This window comes from Nicotiana tomentosiformis, chromosome 2 (genome assembly GCF_000390325.3).
Source record: "Nicotiana tomentosiformis chromosome 2, ASM39032v3, whole genome shotgun sequence".
Lineage (NCBI taxonomy): Eukaryota > Viridiplantae > Streptophyta > Magnoliopsida > Solanales > Solanaceae > Nicotiana > Nicotiana tomentosiformis.
Genome location: NC_090813.1, coordinates 168,103,526 through 168,126,751, shown reverse-complemented (window position 1 = coordinate 168,126,751; position 23,226 = coordinate 168,103,526). Strand labels below are relative to the sequence as shown.

The window sequence follows — 23,226 nt, the reverse complement described above, 5'->3', positions numbered from 1 at the left end:
CAGCTCTTTCAACTTAAACTTTCAAACTTGGGACTAAGTGTCCCAATTTCTTTCGAAACATCCCCGGAACCAAACCAACCACCTCGGCAAGTTACATTACAACAAACAGACATAGAGTAAGAAATAAATAGGGGAATGAGGCTACAATACTCAAAACGACCGATTGGGTCATTACATTCTCCCCCTCTTAAGCAAACGTTCATCCTCGAACGTGTCTAGAATCATACATGGAGTCTCAAATAGCTGTATGTGGATAGCTTCTCCCCATCTCCCGCTCGTTCTCCTAAGTAGCCTTCTTGAGTGGCTTACCTCTCCACTATACTTTCACTGAAGCTATATTTTTTTATCTCAACTTTATAAACTGTCGATCCAAAATGGCCACCGGCTCCACATCATAAGTCAAATAACCATCTAACTGAACCGTGCTGAAGTCCAAAACATGAGACGGATCACTGAAATACTTTTGGAGCATGGAAACATGAAACACGGGATGAACACTCAATAAACTAGGTGGCAATGCAAGCTTGTAAGCCACCTCTCCAATCCTCTCAAGCACCTCAAAAGGGTTGATATGTCTAGGGCTCAGCTTTCCCTTCTTCCTGAACCTCATAACACCCTTCATGGGCGAAATCTGATCAATACCTTCTCTCCAACCATGTAAGCAACATCACAAACCTTCCGATCGGAGTAACGCTTCTGTCTAGACTGTGCTGTGCGAAGCCGATCCTGAATCAACTTAATGTTTTCCAAAGCATCCTGAAACAAGTCAGTACACAATAGCCTAACGTCACCCGGCTCAAGCAACCCAACCAGAGACCGACATCACCTACCATATAAGGCCTCATACGGAGCAATCTGAATACTCGATTGGTAGTTATTGTTTTAAGCAAACTCTGCAAGTGGTAGAAACTTATCCAAAGAACCCCCAAAATCCATGACACAAGCGCGTAGCATATCCTCCAATATCTGAATGGTGCACTCGGACTGTCCGTCTGTCTGAGGGTGGAATGTTGTACTCAACTCAACCCTGTGCCTAAGTCTCGTTGTACTATTCTCCAAAACTGCAATGCGAACTGCGTGCCCCGATCTGAAATAATAGACACTGACACACCGTGAAGGCAAACAATCTTGCAGATATAGATCTTAGCTAACAACTCCGAAGAATAGGTAGTCCCAATTGGAACGAAATGCGCGGACTTAGTCATCCAGTCCACAATTAGCCAAATAGCATCAAATTTCTGCAAAGTCCGTGGGAGCGCAACTACGAAGTCCATGGTGATACACTCCCATTTCCGCTTAGGAATCTCAAGCCTCTGAAGCAAAGCGCCCAGCCTATGATGCTCGTACTTCACTTGTTGACAATTCAAGCACCGAGCTACAAACTCCATTATATCTTTCTTTATTCTCCTCCACTATAGTGCTGCCTCAAGTCCTGATACATCTTCGCGACACACGGATGAATGGAATACCATGAACTGTGGGCCTCCTCAAGACTCAACTCATGTAGCCTATCTACATTGGGAACACAAATTCGACCTTGCATCCGCAACACCCCATCATCTCCAATAGAAACCTCCTTTAGCATCACTGTGCTGAACCGTGTCCAAACGGACAAGCAAATAAGGGTCGTCATACTCACGTTCTCTGATGCGATCATATAAAGAAGACCAAGAAACCACGCAACCTAGAAACTGACTAGGCTCCGTAACATCTAACCACACGAACTGATTGGCCAAGGCCTGAACATCTGATACAAGCGGTCTCTCACCAACACGAATAAATGTAAGGCTACCCATTCTCACCGCCTTTCTACTCAAGGCATCGGCCACTACATTGGCCTTCCCAGGATGATAAAATATTGTAATATCATAGTCTTTTAACAGCTCCAACCATCTCCACTGCCTCAAATTTAGATCATTTTGCCTGACCAAGTGTTGAAGACTCCGATGATCTGCAAATATCTCACAAGACACTCCATAGAGATCATTTCCTCCAAATCTTTAATGCATGAATGATGGATGCCAACTCTAAATCATGAACGGGGTAGTTCTTCTCATAAGGCTTCAACTAGTATGAAGCATAAGCAATCACTCTACCCTCCTGCATCAAGACACATCCAATACCAATCCGAGAAGCATAACAATACATTGTATAAGAATCTATTGTTGAAGGCAAAACTAGAACTGGAGTTGTGGTCAAGGCAATCTTAAGCTTCTGAAATCTCTCCTCATACTCATCAGACCACCTAAATGGATCACTCGTCTAGGTTAACCTTGTCAATGGCACTGCAATGGACGAGAAACCCACCATGAAGCGACGATAATATTCAGCCAAGCCAAGAAAACTTTGAATCTTAGTAGCTGAAGACGGTCTGGGCCAACTCAGAACCGCCTCAATCTTCTTCGAATCTACCTTGATCCCGTTGCTCGACACCACGTGCCCCAACAATGCCACCGAATGAGCCAAAACTCATACTTGGAGAACATAGCGTAAAGTTTCTCCTCCTTTAACGTCTGTAGTACAATCCTCAGATGTTGTGTATGCTCCTTCTAGATACGTGAGTACACTAGGATATCATCAATAAATACTATGACAAACGAATCAAGATATGGATGGAACACACTGTTCAAAAATCATGAATGTTGTTGGGGCATTGGTCAGCCCAAACCACATCACAAGGAACTCATAGTGACCATAGGGGGTCTTGAATGTCGTATATAGAATATACGAGTCTCGAATCTTCAACTGGTGATACCCAGACCTCAAATCAACCATAGAGAACACTCTAGCTCCCTGAAGCTGGTCAAATAAGTCATCAATATGCGGCAAAGGATACTTGTTCTTAATTGTTACTTTGTTCAACTATTTATAGTCAACGCACATCTACATAGTACCATCCTTCTTCTTCACAAACAGAACTGGTGCACCCCAAGGCGACACACTAGGCCTAATGAACCCCTTATCATGAAGCTCCTGAAGCTGCTCTTTCAATTTCTTCAACTCTGCTACTGCCATACGATATGGAGGAATAGAAATAGGATGAGTGTCCGGCACCAAGTAAATACCAAAATCAATGTCCCTGTCAGGTGGCATGCCCGGTAGGTCTACAGGAAACACATCCGAAAATTCTCGCACTACCGAAATCGAATTAATAGTAAGAGTATTGGCACCAACATCCCTCACAAAAACCAAATATGATAAATGCCCCTTACTAACCATTTGTTGGGCTTTCAGATATGAAATACAGTACTAGAAACGTAGTCTAGAGAACCTTGCCACTCGATCCAAGGTAACCCCTGGATCGCCAACATCACAATCTTAGCGTGACAATCCGGAATATGATGACATGGGGACAACCAATCCATGCCCAGAACCACCTCAAAATCAACCATACTAAGTAGTAAAAGATCATCTCTCATCTCCAACCCCCAATGGCCACTACACATGACCGATACAAACGATCCATAACAATAGAATTGCCCAACGGTGTAGATACATGAACAGGCGAAACTAAGAACTCACAGGGCATATCCAAATTACGAGCAAAATACAATTATACATATGAATAAGTGGAACCAGGGTCAAATAATATGGAAGCACCCCTATGGGACAATGAAACAATACCTATGATCACTACGTCTGAACCAACGGCCTCTGGTCTAGCAGGAAAAGCATAGCTTCGAGCCTGACCGCCACTTAATCGACCTCCCCCTCTAAGGTGACCTCTAGCTGCATGAGCCCTACCTTGAGCTGGTTGAGCGGGTAGTGAAGTAACTGGTACTGACATCACAAACTGACCCCTCTACTAAACTAGACCTCCCAAGAGACGAGGATAATACCTCCTCACATATCCAAACTCCCGACACTCGAAGCAACTTCGATCCGTTAATGGTGGAGGAGACTGAATCAGGCCGTGAGAACCAGAATAGCTATTAGAAGAACCTGGTAGAGATGAACCCTAAACTGATGGAGCATGCGATGAGCTCTGAGCTGGGAGGGCACATAGAGATGACTGACAAGGACGAGAACTATATGAACCATGGCTAGCTGATGCACCACGATAATCCGGATGAGCCATCTGAACGGGCCTAAAAGGGAGACCCTTATTGTGGTGGGACTGTCCTAAAAAAGAAACACCGCTGAAACCACCCAAACCACGAGGCCTTTTGGCCTCCCACTCCTCGCGCTCCTGAATGCAAACCTGCTCTAGACGCCTAGCAATATCAACCACCTCATCGAACCTAGGACCGGATGCAATCTCCCGAGTCATGACGAAGCGTAGTCGATAGTTGAGACCATCAATGAACCTCCTAACCCTATCCCTATCTGTAGGAATCAACCAGATCGCTCGACGAGCCAACTTTGAGAATCTTATCTCATACTGGGTCACTGACATACCCATCTGGCGTAGCTGCTCAAACTGCCTACGCAACTCCTCCCTGCAGGTCTGTGGAATAAACTTTTCTAAGAAGAGAATTTAGAACTCGTGCCACGTATGTGGTGCAGCGCTGGCTGGCCTCCTCAACTCATAGGCCTCCCACAATCTGAAGGCTACCCGCAAAAGCTGAAAAGTAGTAAATGAGACTCCATTAATCTCTAGAATACCCGCCATATGAAAGATCTGTTGGCATATAGTCTAAGAAATCCTGAGCATCCTCCGACTCAGCCCCACTGAACTTTGGAGGCCTGAGCCTCCCAAAGTGCTCTAGTATCTTCTGCTCCTCGTCACTCATAGTTGGACCAACCAGGGCCTGAGCCGCTGTAACCAACTGGGCTGGTAGTACCCCCGGTGTTTGAAGTCTATGAACTACTTGCTATAGAGTAAGGACGGTGGGAGTTTGAGCACCTCCCCCAGCCTAAGAAGTGGCTGGTGTAGCCAGAACTGAAACCGCCTAAGTAAGGCTAGTGCATATAGTCAATATCTAGGCTAGAGCCTCCTGAAGGCTTGGAATCATAATGGGCACACCTGGTGCTTGAGCTGGTCCCACCAGCTCAATCACATCTAGTATCTGCTTCTGAGCTGGAGCAACTGGTGTCTCCACGGGTGCTGCTCTAGTTGTTGTACGAGCTGCACCTCTGTCTCTACCGTGGCCCCAGCCTCTCGCTGCCCTAGCTGGTGGTACTAGTGGTCGTCCGCCCGATCCAGTCGCACGTGTCCTCACCATCTGTGAGAGAAAATATAAATATAGAAGTTTACTTTTCGGAATCAACGAATCTGAATGACAAGAATATAATAAAGTGAAGTTTCCTAATGGTTCAGTAGCCTCTCGAATATAAGTAAAGACATCTCCGTACCGATCCGTAAGACTCTATTAAACCTGCTCATGACTCGTGATACCTATGTAACCTAGGCTCTAATACCAACTTGTCACGACCCAAATCTTAACATATCGTGATGGCACCTATCACAGTACTAGACAAGTCGACAATCACAAAATAACTACGCATTTTAAAACTAGAAGCATGATATATTAAGTTTAACATTAAAAATTCTCATAAATAACCAATAAGAACAAGTGTGACTCAACTACAATATCTCCAAAAATTCGGATGTTACCAGTACATGAGCTACTAAGTGTCAACACTATCTAAACCTCTAATACGACTGTTTGAAAGATAGAACAGTACAAAATAAACTAAAGGAAGGAGAGTCGGGGTCTGTGGGCGTCATAGCAGCTACCTCAATAATCTCCGAGTAGATACTGCACCAAGTCTAGCAACCGTCGTGCCCCAAAGTACCTAGATCTACACACGAAGTGCAGAGTGTAGTATGACTGACCCAATATATTCAATAAGTAACAGGACTAACCTTGGGCTGAAAGTAATGACGAGCTCAGAATGGTATAGTGTATTTCCAGATAATAACAATACATATATAATAGGGAAATGATAGTAATAACTAAAGAAATCCCATAATCAATTCGTACACTGTACAGAAATGTAGACATGCTTTTAAGTTTAATAGTTTAAGTTCAACACTGATAAAATGTGCCAAGTATAAACTGATATGAGGAATACATCTCTATGTCTACATGTCAAATGTGCATGTCTACATGTCAAATGTTCATGTCACATGTTATAAATCTCAGTGATAAACTCATGTACTCACGCTCTTTGGGTACTCAATCTCACCGTCTCACACTCCAACTCATCACTCTCAATCACTCAACACACTCAATCATTCAGCTTTGTATGGTACCTGCGCTCATTGTTGGTATGTCAGACTCCGGAGGGGCGAATCCTACCTAAGCACTAATATAAAGCCAATATTGTCTATTGCGGCGTGCAGCTCGATTCCATAATAATAGATAAAGCCTATAAGGCCTGCTGCGGCGTGTAGCCTGATCCATAATAATAATAATAATAATAATAATAATAATAATAATAATAATAATAATAATATATATATATATATATATATATATATATATATATATATATATATATATATATATATATATATATATATATATAAAGCCAAGAAGGCCTGTTGTAGGGTGCAGCCCGATCCACAACCTCACTCACAACACGACTCTTAGGCCCAACTCAGTCATCAATCTCTCCAGTCTCTCGGGCTCACAAATATCATGCCAATCAGCCCAAACAATGATAGCATGAGGCAACAATAAATGACAACATAGACTGATATATGATATGCAAATGATGAATATGACTGACTATATAATTGCAATTTAAGAAAATAATTCAACAACAGAAATGACCTCAGTTGGTCCCAACAAAATAAGCATATACCATAAACATGATTTCTAACATGGATCACAACTCAATTACTCTAACATGTAGGGATTACATGAATAGCAACCAAGTTTGATAACTATACGGTACCACGGAATCAACCACGTCACAATTACCACCGTGCACGCCCACACGCCTGTCACCTAGCATGTGCGTCACCTCAACACCAACCACATAACACATATTTCAGGAATTCATACCCACAATACCAAGTCTAGAAGTGTTACTTACCTTAAACCACGCAAATCACAACTCCAAAAATCCCCTGCCTCGTAAATCGGCCTCCGAACGACTCGAATCTAGTCACAAAAACATAATACAATCAATACAAGCTATAGGAATTAATTCCATACGATAAAGCTAAGTTCTTTAACCAAAGTCAAAATGTCAGCCTAAAGGGTCAACCCCAAGCCCACGTCTTGGAACCCAAAAAATTTCCCAAAATCCAAACACCCATTCAACAACGAGTCGAACCATACTAAAATCATCCAATTTCGACCACAAATCGACCCTCAAACCCCCAAATCTTACTCTCCAATCCCTAGTCCAAATTCCCCCAAATTTCACCTTAAAAACACATAATCTAGGTGTAGAAATGAATGGGTATTCAATGTTATTGGACAAAAGTGGTCAAAAATGGCTTACCTCTTGATTTGTAGTGAAAACCCTCTCAAATATCGCCCCTAGCCGATCTCCCTAAGTCCAAATATGAAATTTTTACTCTAACCAACGATTTTAGGTTTTAAATAGTCTTCCTAGTGGTTACACTACACGATCGCGGCATTAACCACGCGATTGTGAAGAACTAAATCTTCAGTGCCCAAAAATATCCTACGTGAACGCACTCCCCTGGTCGCAAACGCGGTGAGTAAATTCCCAAACATACACGATCGTGAACACACACATGCGATCGCGTAGAGCAACGTGTCTGACTTCCCAGGCCTCCTCTTTCTTCATCGCAAATGCGAAATGACTCACGTATTTGTGTAGCACTAACTCCCCAAGCTTCGCGACCACTTCCCCCTTCCCGCGATCACGTAAGAGGAAACCAGATACCTGAAACGTCTGCAATCCCATAAGGCCAAACTCAATCCGAAATCAATTTGAATCTCAGCGGACGCCCCCGGGACCCCATACAAACATAACAACATATCCTAAAATATCATACAAACTTAGTCGAAACCTCAAATCACATCACACAACATCAAAAACACAAATCGCACCCCAATTCAAGCCTTATGAACTATTGAACTTCCAACTTCTAAAACCAATGCCGAAACACACCAAATCAACTCCGATTGACCTCAAATTTTGCACACAAGTCATAAATGACACAACATGCCTATTCCAACTATTGGAACCAAAATCTGAGTCGGTAACCATAAAGTCAACTCTCGTTCAAACTACTCAACTTTTCAACTTTCACCAATTCAAGCCAAAATGACCTACGGGACTCCAAATCAAAATCTGGACATACTCCTAAGTCCAAAATCACCATACTAAGATATATGAACCATCAAAACTCCATCCCAAATTCGTTTACTCATAGGTCAATATTCGGTCAACTCTTTTAACTTAAGCTTCTAACCTTGGGACTAAGTGTCCCAATTCATTCTGAAACATCCTGAAACCAAACCAACCACCCCAGCAAGTCACATAATAACAAACAAATATAGAGTAAGTAATAAATGAGGGAACGGGGTTACAATACTCAAAACGACCAGCCGGGTCATTATAATTTAGTACAATATTTCAAAGAAAAACCTAATGAAGAGAAACCATCAATGTTGAAACATAAAGTCAATATCAAGGATGAGACTTAGGATAGACAATAAGGAAAGGACAAAGAATAAAAGAAGCCGTATGAAAGTAAGTTGTTCTCACGTTAGTTTCTTCTATAAATTAGAACCTAACCAACGAAGAAATACGTCAAGTGTATACGGTAACAAGGAGATAGAAATCAAAAAATGAGGTCCAAAGCTATATGTACAAGGAATTCAGAATGTGTGGGAATTAGATCAGAGTTACAAATAAGGAAAATAATAATATAAGTCTAATAATAAGTCATTGACAACTAGGGGCAGTGAGAAAAAAAAGGAGAATGGAGAACCAAAATGGTACACATGTTTCATATAAGACGACTTAGAACTAGAATAAAAAGAGTGGAATTAATATTGTAACAGATGCGTTTAGTCGTAAGTCACTGGTGGTTTGATAAATGAGCAAGCCCAAAAGGGAAGGGTTAACTAGAGGTCTTCACCAATTAAGAGGTTCGGAATACACTTGGTAGACTCAGATAATAAAGGTATAATGGCCTGGAATATGGCAGAGTCACCTCTTGTAGATAGGGAAGATTTTTGTTTTATGGAAATTTAAAAGAGGTATTCGGCAAGAGAAAACTACAACTTTTGAATATATTGAAGGAGGGATCTTGAAATATCATGGTCGATTGCTTATTAGGACAGAGGTTTATTATTCACAATATTCTATTCATCTCGGAACGTCGAAGATATACCATGATGTCAAAGGATTATATTGGTGACGACATGAAGAAAACCATTGTAGGATTCGTGGCTTAATATTCCAGTTGCTAAGTGTACAAAATAGAATATCGGGAACCTAATAGATTGACACGGAATAAAGAAACCCAATATGAAAATGAGAAGTGATTGTCATAAGATTTGTTACAAATATAGAAAGCTCGATTCCACGTAGACGACTATGGTTAGATTGACAAAAATCAGTTTACTTTTACTGGAAAAATTACTAAAGGTTATGTAGAACGGAAGGGTGCAGAAGGTAGATCATGTAAATAATGTTTCCGCCTCGATTATGGTTAATAAGGGTGTTCAGTTACAGATAACTTCTAAAAGTCCCCTCAAAGAAACTTGGGTACATAAGATAATTCTAGCAAGTGAACCGTACAATTCAGATGCTCAAAGACATATTACAAGCTAAGATGCCAAATATAACGGAAGGATGGGATAATTAATTACCGACTATTGAGTAGCGCACAACAGTAACAATAGTAGTATCTAAACATGCGGGAGAATCATAAGGATAAATTTTACACTGTACGGAGTAGCTCCTTATAAACAATGATGCGGAAGGAAATGTAGATTCCCTGTAAGACAGATTGAAAGATAGAATTGTTCGACCTGTTTTAACGTATCAAGTTATAGAAAAGTCAGTCTTATTCAAGAGTGTTTGTGCTTAGAAGCATCCCAAATCGAACCCCAACATGCGACAACGAGACTTAAGAAAGTCTTGAGTTAATAATGAGGTCTTCTTGAAAATTTCATTCACGAAGAGAATAATAACATAATGAGACAAGCTAATCAAGACATATATAAAGCCACGTCCAAATTGACCAGAGAAGGGACTAAATTGAATTTTCCCTCAGAATTAGGATCCATTCACCCGGTTATCATGTTCTGATATTTAAGAAATGCATTAAATGATATACAAGTAATAAAGGGTCAATCTTATGGGAAGATTCTAGTAGCTATAGATGAATTAGGAATCTATGTTGCAGAAGCACATGATGTTCACAATACAGAGAATCTATCTTACGAAGAGGTTCTAGTTGCTATTTTGAGATCGGTAGGTCCGTAAGTTAGGGACAAAGAAAGTGACTTCTGTAAAGATATCGTGGAGTTATAATAATGTCGAAGGAAAGACGTGGGAAGCCGAAGAAGAAATGAGTTCTAAGTACCCTCAGTGTTTTCACATAGAAGATTCTTAACGACTGTAGCTCGATCATGTGATTTATTAGCCTATGTTATATGATTTGATTAACACTCATTCTATGATTAAATGATATTCAGAATTGAAGCGCTACAGTGTTTTCAGGAGCAAAATGATTTAGACACATGGTAAGTTACAGTTTATGACATTTTCATTGACACTGATGGTCATGTGAGCCCAAGGAAATATTGTTTATGTTTTATGGCCATGTGTGGCATATGATATGTTTTTGGATGTTTGACAGGTATGGATAGTCCTATTTAAAAGGAGACTATATCGAATTTTCTGTAAAATCTATAAGAGCTAGTTTCTTCTCTAAGACTCCTTTACATTCGAGGATGAATGTTCCAAAGGGGGAACAGATGTTACACCCTGTACTTTAATGTTAGAATTCATCTTAAGTGAATCAATATGATCCGGAGAGTTGAAGGACCTTTAAAAAGATAATGATAGGTTAAAACATTTTTAAGGAAGTATCATGAGGGTTGGAAGGTTTATAAACTAGACGAATCAAAGTAAATAAGTTTTGTCGAAAGTCGGCAAGTTGGGAAAATTTATAACCCGTACTTTTGGGGTGAGACTAGTCAAAGATAGTATAGTTTAATATCGTATCCACGGGGATTAGGGTTAAACATTATTATCATAGTTTGTAGCTAGATTGCTATCCAAGATGATCAACAGTTGAGAATTATGTGATTTAAAACTAAAATCAACTAAGAATCTAGATCTAATTAACTAATGACAAACGCAACAAAAGTAAGCAAGGAAGATATCAATAGGAGAAAATAGGGGTTGATTGGATAGGTGTAAGATAATTGTCTGGGATTTAACTCTAGTTAATTCACTTCTAATGTTTAACTGAGTTTCTCGAATTCACTCAATTATTAGTTCAAACGCTTAATAGAAACTCCTCTCTCGATTAAGTCTCAACCTCACAATATGAACTAAGTTAAGCTCGTGAGGATATGCAAGAATTCATAGTGGATTGGTTTTTAGGAGAACCTCTTTCGATTATCCTCCTAACTAAGTCTAAACACTAATTCAACTAGCCTCTTTCGATTACTATGAAGAATCAATGAATTCAACTAACAAGATAATGCAAAAACATCACAAGTTATGCCTCACTCGATTACATGAACATGTGAATATAGATGCAACAATTAAAACACCTAAAATGATTCAATACATAAGAACTAGAGTTAATATCCACAAACAAATATCAATACATCAAATCAATCAATCCTTAAAGAGAACTACTCCATAGATATGGAGTAATTCATCACAAATATAAAGAAAAACATAAAACAATCCAAACTCTTGTCTTGAGTGAGGATTGAATGATGCATTCCTCGTGCTTTCACTTCTCCACCTTCTCTCTAGCCTCCTTAGGTCTTAGATGTGTCAAAAGTACCAAAAAATAACGTTTTCCATGTATTTATACTAAGTAGGGTCGGGCCTGGATGAAAACACCTTTTCCTGCACGAAATAGGACAACTCCTCTGTAAAATTTGCACAAGCGCGCCGCATGGGGCGACGCGCCAGGTTGGGCGGTTGTGGGAAGCTTCAGAGAGCTTGTAATTTTATAGGAGCAGAGATTTGCACAGATACGGTGCCCCACATACTGCTCCACGCACCACGGGTGTGGAAAATTCTCAGAGTGCAGATTTTTCTTTACTTTTTTTATATCCAGACGTGGTCTTCGACCCCCGAACGGGATCCCGGCTCAATCCCTTGGGCTTTTACTCAGACTTCAAAGCTCCAAATCACTCGAATTAGCTACATAACATTTACATAGCACGGAATTCTCCTACAAGGCATAAAATACACAATTAGTGTAGAACACTAGCGATTAAATCTCAAACTCAATTAAAGTGCAGTAAATTTGAGTGCAATAAGCGACCAAAACACGAGATTATAGTCTACCTTCAACACCCCACACTTAAACTATTGCTCGTCCTCGAGCAATCAAACTACACTTTATATAGACGCGATCTTTTTAAACAACTCTCATAACTCATCATACCAAGAATATTTAAAATAGATTAAGCACAATAACATAACATCCTTACGTCAAAAATTGACTCACAAGCACCATGCATTATTTATAACCCGCTCACTTACTCTAACACAGAGGTCAATGACATTACCTTTTCTTCATGAATCAAGTGCCCTCACAACAATAGAAAGTAGTTCCACACACAATCAAAATTTAAGAACAATTAGGAACTTAAGATAGATAGAATTCACTCACTCTCAGAAACAACATTCATATGCTACAAAAGATGAACCATAGGCTTGCCCGTAGTGTACTACTCAAGTAATAGAACTCATTCAGTCAAAGATCAAGTAGGACTTTATCTGGTTGTAATGTAGGCTGCGGGATAGGTAGGATACATTTAAATATAATAGTGACTACACCTTCCTAAACACTTTAATACATACATTTCATTGTCAAAACCCCACACTTATGTCAAACCAATACTCCACCTTCACATCAATAGGTACCACTTATCAATGAATAATTTTCACAACAATACAATATTTTTCTTTTCTTTCTTTTTTTCAATTCAATTCAAGTGGCTCTTATTTGTTAAAAATAATGCACCTTTCTCCTTATTTTATTAGTTCCACTCAAAAGCCAAACCAACCACCCCACACTTCAACTTTTACAAAGTTCATAACAATTTTAAATGCTCACGAGAGGTAAAATGGCTCAAAATGATGGTCAATTCAAACAAATGAGTAAGGCTTGTAATGTGGTTGCCAACGAAAAAGGATTACAGGCTTAAAGAGGTTAACTACGATACATAATAATTAGGTGGGCAAAAGCATATAACTGACTCAACAAAGAAATACCTATATCACTTCCAAGACTGAATACAACTACTATTTTGCTTTGCAAACACACGGGGCAAGTTCTAGACATCCAATGCAATGCACAGAATAACACAAAACCTCACACACACATGGCACATAACTCACTCAGGATTGGACTACCAAGAGACTCTAGTCAAAGCAATTAAGCAAAGTTAAAATCATACATTTTAAGGAATTTATGCAAGAGTCAAAAACTGAACCTAAGCGTCACAACTAAAGCACTCACTATCCTTAAGGCATGATAAAGTTAAGAGATATTTTCTTCAATTCAATTCATAGCACAAGGATTCCTACTTCTAAAAACAAAAATCCAACTACACACGGTTCAAACAAAACCTTTGGAATGGCACAAACAAAAACCAAAGGGGAATTATTGCACTAACTACAAAAGAAAATCTTTTTGTCTTTTTCTTTCGACTTTAATCCCTTAAGAAACATGTCGAATGATATCCATCGTCGGGAAAAATAAAAATAAAAATCAAATTTTTTATGATTTTTCTAATTTATTTTTTTTCTATCTCTAACTACTAAAACGCAAAACTAAAACATATACATACAACATACAATTATCCCCATACCCCACACTTTAGGTTGTGGCATGTCCCCATGATACACAATTAAAAAGCATAAGGTAAATGAACTTCCTTGAATTTTCAGTCTGAGTCAAAGTTGGGCTCCATTCCACGCGCCTGAACCAGTGCACACATCTATGCAGACAGCTTCTTTTGAGCCTTTTTGGGGTACACCCCACACTTATCTTTTCTACTCGTTGCAGCCCTTTCTTTCGAACTCTTCACCTTCCACACAACACTTGCAACTTGCTTCTCCTTTTTCGCCCTCGTTTCTACATTCATCTCGAATGTCACAGTCTCCTCACCTACTCTAAGCATGAGTCTTCTCTCGTGTATATCCAATATTGCTCTACCCGTTGCTAAGAATGGTCTTCCTAAAATGAGAGGGACCTCCTTATTCTCCTCCATATTTACCACTATAAAGTCCACAGGAAACACAAACTTATCTACACGCACTAAGATATCTTCCACTATCCCCTCGGGTATCAGAGTTGTTTGGTCATCCAGCTGCAAAGATAATGGTACCGACCTTATCTCTCCAATCTCACTCTCCAGCTTCCTTTAAATATACAAAGGCATTAAGTTAATTGAGGCACTAGAATCACATAAAGACTTATCGAATTTAATAGGGCCTAAAGAGCAAGGTATAGTAAAACTCTCTGGATCTCCACACTTTTGTGGGAGTTTGTTTTGCAATATTGTACTACAATGCTCTGTGAGCTTAACTACTGATGTCTCCTCAATCTTCCTTTTCTTTGTAAGGATCTCCTTCAAGAATTTGGCATAAGCTGGCATTTGGGAGAGCACCTCTGTGAATGGAAAATTTATATTAACTTGTTTCAGCATATCCAGTAATCTCTCAAATTGCTTGTCCAGCTTCTCTCTATACAGCTTTAGAGGAAAAGGTAAGCAGGCATGTGCTTGCTCTCTTCATAATCATCCCTTCTTGAATTCTCCTCTTTCTTCTTTTTCTCAGTTCCCTTCTTGCCTTTCTTCTTCTTATCCACCTCATTTATCAGCTGCTCCCCATTTTTTTTTCAGGTACCGCCTCTTTTTGGACTGGAGCGGGCTCTTCCAATACTTGCCCGCTTCTCAGAGTTACATCATTTACCGTCTCCTTCGGGTTTCTTTCAATATCAATTGGCAAAGTACCTGGGATCCTTTTAGATAAGATTGTAGCAATTTGTCCCACTTGTCTCTCTAGATTTTGAAGACCAGTACCTATTTCCTTGATAGCTGCTCCATGTTCCCTTATAGCTGCGCTATGAAATTCGAGCTTCTCATTAGTTTTCTGAATAAAGGCCTTCATGAGATCTTCCAAGCCAGAATGAATGGGCTGTTGAGGCCGAAATTGTTGCCTCTGCTGATTTTGGAAAACATGCGCTCCTTGTCCCTGAGGTCTTGAATTATTCTATTGCCATGCATACGTTGTACCCCTAGATGATCTCCATGAAACATCGGGGTGTCTCTGACCCATTGCATTGAAGTTATAGTTCCCAACAACATTAACCTCCTCAGTTTTGGCTTGACACTCATGAGTAGGGTGTCCTCTCCCACAAATATCACATGTTGTGTGAGTCTCACTCTGTATTGAAGCTAGGGTTAGCTTCCTTATCTCCTTTGCCATGGCATCAAGCTGTACCTGCACAGATGTGTTAGCATCAATCTGTTGAACACCATTCGCCCTTCTTCTTTCAACACTTTCAGAGGGCCACTGATTTGCATCTTCAGATAACTCATCAAGAATAATGGCTATCTCTTTTGGTGTATTCTTCATCAACGGACCTCCAGCTGCATTGCTCAATGTTCTGCGTGAGGCCGGTGTCAATCCATCCCAAAAATCCTGGAGTTGCATCCAGAGTTCAATTCTGCAATGTTGACACTTTCTGACTATCTCTTTAAATCTCTCCCAAGCTTCAAACATAGTTTCATTATCTTTCTGGCAGAAGTTATGGATCTCTCTTCTAAACTTGCCCATTTTAGTTGAGGAGAAATATTTGTCAAGAAGCAAGCTTCGAAGCCACCGCTTCACATCATCTTTAAGCATGAAGGGGAATGCCCTTAAGTAAACTACATCTTGTGAAACACCATTGTATTGAAAGGAGTTCATGATCTCCTCAAAGTCTATTAGATGATTGTTTGGATCTTCGTTCATCTTTCCTCTAAAGACACAATAGTTTTGAAGAGTTTGGAGTAACCCTTGCTTCAATTCAAAATTGTTTGCTGCAACTGGAGGTGGAATGATACTTGACAAACCTTGGTTGTAAACTGATCTAGAGTAATCACCAAGTGATCTCCCAGCACCGGGAGCTAAGTTTCTAAACTGGCCTGCACCCAAAGGTTGATTTTGATTAAGTATGTCACCCCTCTCTTCTTCATAAATGAGCTACGCATCTCTAATCGCTGCTTCTTTAGCATCCCTTGCAGCTTTCTCTCATTGTTGGGCTGCCTCTCTCGTAGCCAAATCCACATTATCATCGCCGTTTCCAGTCATATCTGTTGTTAAGGATTTCCCAACCTTTTCTAACATCTCGGTGAAATTTCTTTTCTTCCTCAGCTGTCGCAGTTGTTTTTCAATTTCTGGCTTGTATGGTAGCAATTCCTTCCCAGAAGATCGGGTCATGCACCAATCTAACATGTAGCCTACGCATAGTCAAAGAACACCAACCGTAAAAAGGGAAAAATAAAATAAAAATAAAATTCCTGAATTAGCACTACAAACTATTTCAAACACTATTGATTTCCAATCCCTGGAAACGATGCCAAAATTTGACGAGCTTAAAACACACGCTTAAATATGCTCGCTAGTCAAAGATAGTATAGTATAATATCGTATCCATAGGGATTGGGGTTAAACAGTATTATCGTAGTTTGTAGCTAGATTGCTATCCAAGATGATCAGTAGTTGAGATTTATGTGATTTAAAACTAAAATTAACTAAGAATCCAGATCTAGTTTACTAATGACAATAGCAACAAAAGTAAGCAAGGAAGATATCAATGGGAGAAAATAGGGGTTGATTGAATAGGTGCAAGATAATTGTCTGGGATTTAACTCTAGTTAATTCACTTCAAATATTCAAGTGAGTCTCTCGAATTCACACAATTATTAGTTCAAACGCTTAGTAGAAACTCCTCTCTCGATTAAGTCTCAACCTCACAATATGAACTAAGTTAAGCTCGGTGAAGATATGCAAGAATTCGTAGTGGATTGGTCTTTAGGAGAACCTCTTTCGATTATCCTCCTAACTAGATCTAAACAATAATTTAACTAGCATTTTTTTATTACTATGAAGAATCAATGAATTCAACCAACAAGATAATGCAAAAACATCACAAATTATGCCTCTCTCGGTTACATGAACATGTGAATATAGATGCAACAATTAAAATACCCAAACTGGTTCAATACATAAAAATTAGAGTTAATATCCACAAACAAATATCAACACATCAAATCCATCAATCCATAAAGAGAACTACCCCATAGATATGGAGTAATTCATCACAAATATAAAGAAAAACATAAAATGATCCAAACTCTTGTCTTGAGTGAGGATTGAATGATGAATTCCTCGTCCTTTGCTTCTCCACCTTCTCTCTAGCCTCCTTAGGTATTAGATGTGTCAAAATTCCTAGAAAAAAATATTTTCCCATGTATTTATACTAAGTAAGATCGGGCCTGGATGAAAACACATTTTCCTGCGCGAAATAGGACAACTCCTCTGTAAATTTTACACAGGCGCGCCGCATGGGGAGACGCGCCAGGTTGGGCGGTTGTGGGAAGATTTAGAGAGCTTGTAATGTGACAGGAGCAGAGATTTGCACAGATGCAGTGCCCCACGCGCTGCTCCACGCGCCGTGGGTGTGAAAAATTCTTAGAGTATGGATTTGTCTTGACTTTTTTGATATCTAGACATGGTCTTCGACCCCCGAACGCGATCCCGGCTTAATCCCTTGGGATTTTACTCAGACTTAAAATCTCCAAATCACTAGAATTATCTCCATAACATTTACATAGCTCGGAGTCCTCCTACAAGGCATAATATACACAATTAGTGCAGAACACTAGCGATTAAAGCTCAAACTCAATTAAAATGCAGTAAATTAGAGTGCAATAAGCGAGGAAAATACGATATTATAGCCTACCATCACCTCCTAAACATATCCTTTGGATTTTAAAGCCAAATCAAGGGTGGAGAATATGAAACAAGTGGATTCAGGCCTTAGGAACCTGAACTAGTCGATAGTTTGCCTCTTTCTATCTTCGTAGCGGATTTTGGAAGACATGGCAACAGAGTAAGATCTGTAAATTAGAGGTTTATGTTATATAAGGTATTTCCTTCACCACTTTACTTGGGTTGAGTCATTATTAGGCCATAGCAAACCTAGATGTTGAAGGAAAACATGTTAAATTTGATGTTGGAAGTATGTTTGAGGTGTTTGTATGTGTGTCGTGTTTTGTAAGGGTTTTGAGCTAGGTTTTGATTTGATCTTGTAGAAGTATCTTGCATACATTATTGTTGATTTTGTTCCTATTGTTTTGAGGCTGGTTTGATTTTGACGGAAGTGGATTTTTATAGGGGAAATATTGTCCAAATTTATATAAGATGAGTTTAATGTTTGTTAATCGTTGTTGAGTGAGTTGTAGTAACGTAAGTGCACTGATTTATTATTGTAGGTTCAGCTTGAAGGAACTAAATGTTGGTTTTCAATAAAGGGGGTTTGGTATAAGGTATGTTAAGGTGCCTTCTTTCTTTCTTTTGGCATGATTCCGAACGAACAAAACGTAAGTGAAATGATATTCATAAATGAATCTACTCTTAGTAGTATAGAAGCTCTTGGTCATTGTCTTACATGATATATTTATGATATGTTAATCGTTGATCTTCAGTTACTCATGAATTATATGTTGATTGTATTTCCTGCTTCTTTTAATGGTATTTCCTGCTTCTTATGACGGGTTAACTCACATAACGTATTCGGAGATTTAATGACCTTACTTCACTCCGATAAGGTGGATATTATGACAGCATTATACATACACCCCTGATCAAGTGAATATTATGATGATGATGATGAAGTCCATAGAGGCTTGATGATGAGGCGCTATATGCGCGTATTATGATGATGGCGCTATATGTGCATATATATTGTATCCATGCATACCATGGCCCAAAGTGGCAATACAGAGCCAAGGTTGAGTTTCTTATTCCTCTATTATATTGATGTCTTTCCTTATGTTGTTATCTGTCTTACATACTCGGTATTGTATTCGTACGACGTTGTGGTTCATGCTAACAAGTCCTAATAAATATAGAAGGAGATCTAGAAAAAATTCTTATTTATTTGGGTTTATTAATTTTTATATGTGCTTGATTAGTTTTGATAAATGTATGACTAATGGGTAGACGTCGGTAAGTTAGGAGTTGTTTGGAACATTTATGTAACATTCCCCAAGATTTAAATGGTGGCACTACATAATCCTATCGGAAGGGCCTGATATGCCCCTCTACTTTGATATATTGTTCAATACTGTCTCCCGTTATACTTTCCGTCCCTAAAAGCCCTTACCGTCCAATAAAGTAGTATATTTGTCTCTATTTTAACGGCTGGGATACGTGGTACTCTCTGAAAGACCAAGACTCCACTTCACTAAATAAACCCAACCCGCCCCAATTCCCTTGCCCAACCAACTAATAAACCTATAAATCAAAAACCCACTGTAAAAACACAAACAAAACATCCAAATTCTAGGGTTTCTTCGTCCTTCCCTTTTTAGCATTCAGCTGGTCATAAACTGCTATTAAATGTCGAAAAATAGTTGTTCGTCGTAGAGGATCTGCCGTTGTGGAAAAGTTGCTAATCACTTTACTTCAAAAACTCTCTTAAACCCGGTAGAAGATTTTACAAATGTCATAAACCTGAGGTACTTTTTATTTCTCTATTTCGATTTCTCTTACAATTTCCAACTTTATAGTGTCCAATCGTTGAATTTATTTTGTTGTGGTTTGTGTAGAGTGAAGGATGTGAGTTTTGGGAATGGCATGATGAAGAGTATCATGATGCTGCTTTAATTGCAATTAACAATGTAAGATTAGAAGTTGCATATCGCGAAAATAAGATGTTGAATGTTTCTTTGGAAGCTCTTAAGGTTGAAAGAGAAGGGCTGACTAAAAAGATTGAACTCATAGAGACTATGGAGAATTTTGAAGTTAAAAAAATATGAAATTGGAAGCAGAAGTGGTGAAGTTGAAGATGATCATCACATTTTTATGCTCGCTAATAGTTGGATTTGCATTCTCCTCTATAATGAAGTGAAATTATGTTCAAATTATTTTGTAGAAGGGGAATATTGTATTTGCAGTTTTCATGAATATTGGTAGTTAGTCTTAGATGTTTAATGGTTGGATTTTTATTGTAATGACATTGTTAAGTTAATGATTATTGACAATTTATTTCTGATAATTCTGGCAATTTGTTAGCAGTTTAATATTGGTAGTTAGTCTCCATTGCCCATATTTAATAGCAATTTCTGATGACATTGTTAACCAAATACTAACAAACAGTCATCCCAATTCGAACAGAAGACAGAGGTGGTCTATGGACATATTTATGGTCTGCTCAAAATGAGCTCCTTCAAGTAGACACAACAGCATTAACAAAATCTGCTTCAGGACATCGATTAATTCACTAAAACTGGGCAACATAAAACTGGGCAACAAAAACCTGAGCAACCTAAAACTGAGCAACAGTAAATAAATAGGAGTAATAGTAACTTCAATTTATACAAACCAACTAGATAATTCAACAAGTCATAAGTTTGACAATTACATCAAATTGGAGAAGTGGATGCCACAGCTATAACTTCAAAAACTCACTAAAACTTAGTCATAACAAGGCATCCAACTCCAAATGATAAAACCAGAAAAACAAAAATAAACCAAGTGTTTAAGTTTTACTTTAGCTACCAACTAACAAAACAATTCCTAATCAGATTATCAAGGCCCTTTTCTTATCTTCAACTTCCCAATTCTTTGTCTTGTTTGCATCTCGAATTGGTTTCAAGTGATTGCTGCATTTCCCTTCCATGTCAAGTTTATTGGGGAGTATGGAAGATCAGCAGGTTCACTTACACATGTGTTATCTCCTGTAAACTTGAGTGTCCTTGTCCTAGTGTACATACCAACCAGCTGCCTTTCCATAACTCTAGTCTGTGATTCTGATATAATACTAGGCCTTAATGGAGGTTCGGGACCATCATCAACATCAAAAAAATGATCTAGAGTTGGAGTAGGCATTAAGATAAATGATTGACTGTTGCCAATGCCTTGACTTGTTTGAGACACTTGGGGTACTGATAAACTGATATCTGCCAACACCTCATCATCATCAGTGTCTTCATCAAGAAAAGTCCTTTGTCTTTTGGCTGGCTTCTTAGCCCTAGATGCCTGCCCATCATTTGATGACTGCTTCTTCTTTGTCACTTTCTTCCCAGACAATGGATGTTTAATGCAAAAAAGATATAGTTAATAACAATTAAGTATAATAACAAGTTCATAAATAACAATTGGGTCTATACCTTTTTACATCCCCTTGCATTATGGTTTGCCTCTCCACAATTGTCACAAGTCATAATTTTGCCTTTTCTAGACTGACTCCACTCCCATTGCCTCTTGCTTGCCTCATCTTTTTGTATATCTCTTTTCACTTTAGGCCTCACTCTAATTTTGTCACTTTTCAACAAATTTAATTTCTTTTGATTAACCAATGAATAAAGGTTCATGAACTTTCTAGCTTTAGGAATATCCTTGAAAGCAATGCCTTTATGAATCTCTTTGTATTCATTAAGGTTTTCACTAGGATATTTTTTCCTTTGTGCCTCAAATTGTTCTAACTCTTCAGAATCATAGGCCAAGCCATCAGAACCTGCCTGATCTTCATCTTTATCTTCATCTTCAGTACTACTATCATCAGTACCAACTAATACTGGAGATATATAAGCCTCATTGTGGTTGACAATGTTTGAGACACAAACACTTTCTTCACACTCATCTACAATATAGACATTTAGTACCTTAAATTCCTCATAGACAAGGCATAAAAGTTGCCTAATTCTTATATCTCATTCAACTTCATAATACTTACCAGATGGGCCAGCAATTATTAATTGTTGTACCCCTATATACCCAGCTGGAGAATGTGTTCATCTACTATATCTTTAAAAGACAATAGGTTAGAATCTTTATCTTTCCAGATGTGGACCAACTTATTTGAATAGACTAGGTGTGGCTCTGTAATCCAGTCATCCCCATAATTGAAAACTAGGTCCACAAGAACCATCTACAAACATAAATAAGACAATGGAAAAACTTTATGACCATAAAGTAATACTTTGTATAAAATGGACCCCGCTTGATAAAGAAATCAGAAATCAAACAATAAAAAATGAAAAAAAAACAGTGATGGTTACTCTTCAATAAAAAATGCAGAACATTACAATAAAGAATGTAGAACTACCACTTTCCAATGTACTTAATCACATCCATAAGGGATATTTGGACCCCATTCAATCATACACGAGCAAAAACACACAGCTCAAAGCAATAATAGACCATCAGAAATAAAAAATTAAGGGACCACCTTAAAAGATGCACATGTACGAAAAAATAACAATAAATCGACAAACAACAGAGTAAGAAGCATGTATAAGAACAAACATATGCACATTTACCAGAAAATAAAAAATCCTAACTCGAAACATTATGTAGAAATGGCACATTCTTCAACAAAATTAGCAGAAACACCACTTGACTTAGCTGAATCATGAAATTTTTGAAGAAATAACTCGCCTTTTTGAATGTCTCGAGTCTTAGATTCGAAATTTTGTCACTGACAGAAATCCTAGATGGAACCCATCCCGTTCGTTTTTCCTTTTCTCAATTTTGATCTTTTGTTTATTTGTTATTTACGGTGGTTTTAGTATATTAACTTAGTTGGTCGAGTTTATTAGTCGGACAGGGCTTGGGAATTGGGACGGGTTGGGTTTATTTAGTGAAGTGGTGTCTTGGTCTTTCAGAGAGTGCCACGTGTCCCGCCGTTAAAATAGGGACAAAATATACTATTTTGTTGGACGGTAAGTAGTTTTACATACGGAAAATATAATGGCCACGGTATTGAACAATATATTGTAGTAGAGGGCATATGAGGCCTTTTTCCCAAATCCTATTAGTGCAGATCTTCCCTTATAATCAACAGGTTGGCGGCGCATTGAC

At 38.7% G+C, this 23,226-nt stretch overlaps 1 protein-coding gene and 1 non-coding gene across 2 annotated transcripts; one reads left to right on the top strand and one right to left on the bottom strand.

Annotated features, from left to right (window-relative positions):
* Positions 1 to 3,958: 3,958 nt before the first annotated feature.
* LOC138906049 (uncharacterized) lies at positions 3,959 to 4,402 on the bottom strand. Its single transcript, XM_070194569.1, has one exon. The coding sequence runs from the start codon at positions 4,400 to 4,402 to the stop codon at positions 3,959 to 3,961; it is 444 nt and encodes a 147-aa protein (XP_070050670.1).
* Positions 4,403 to 15,817: 11,415 nt separating this feature from the next.
* On the top strand, positions 15,818 to 15,924 carry LOC117278464 (small nucleolar RNA R71). Its single transcript, XR_004508834.1, has one exon. It is a non-coding gene; the product is annotated as a small nucleolar RNA R71 (small nucleolar RNA).
* The last annotated feature ends 7,302 nt before the right edge of the window (positions 15,925 to 23,226 follow it).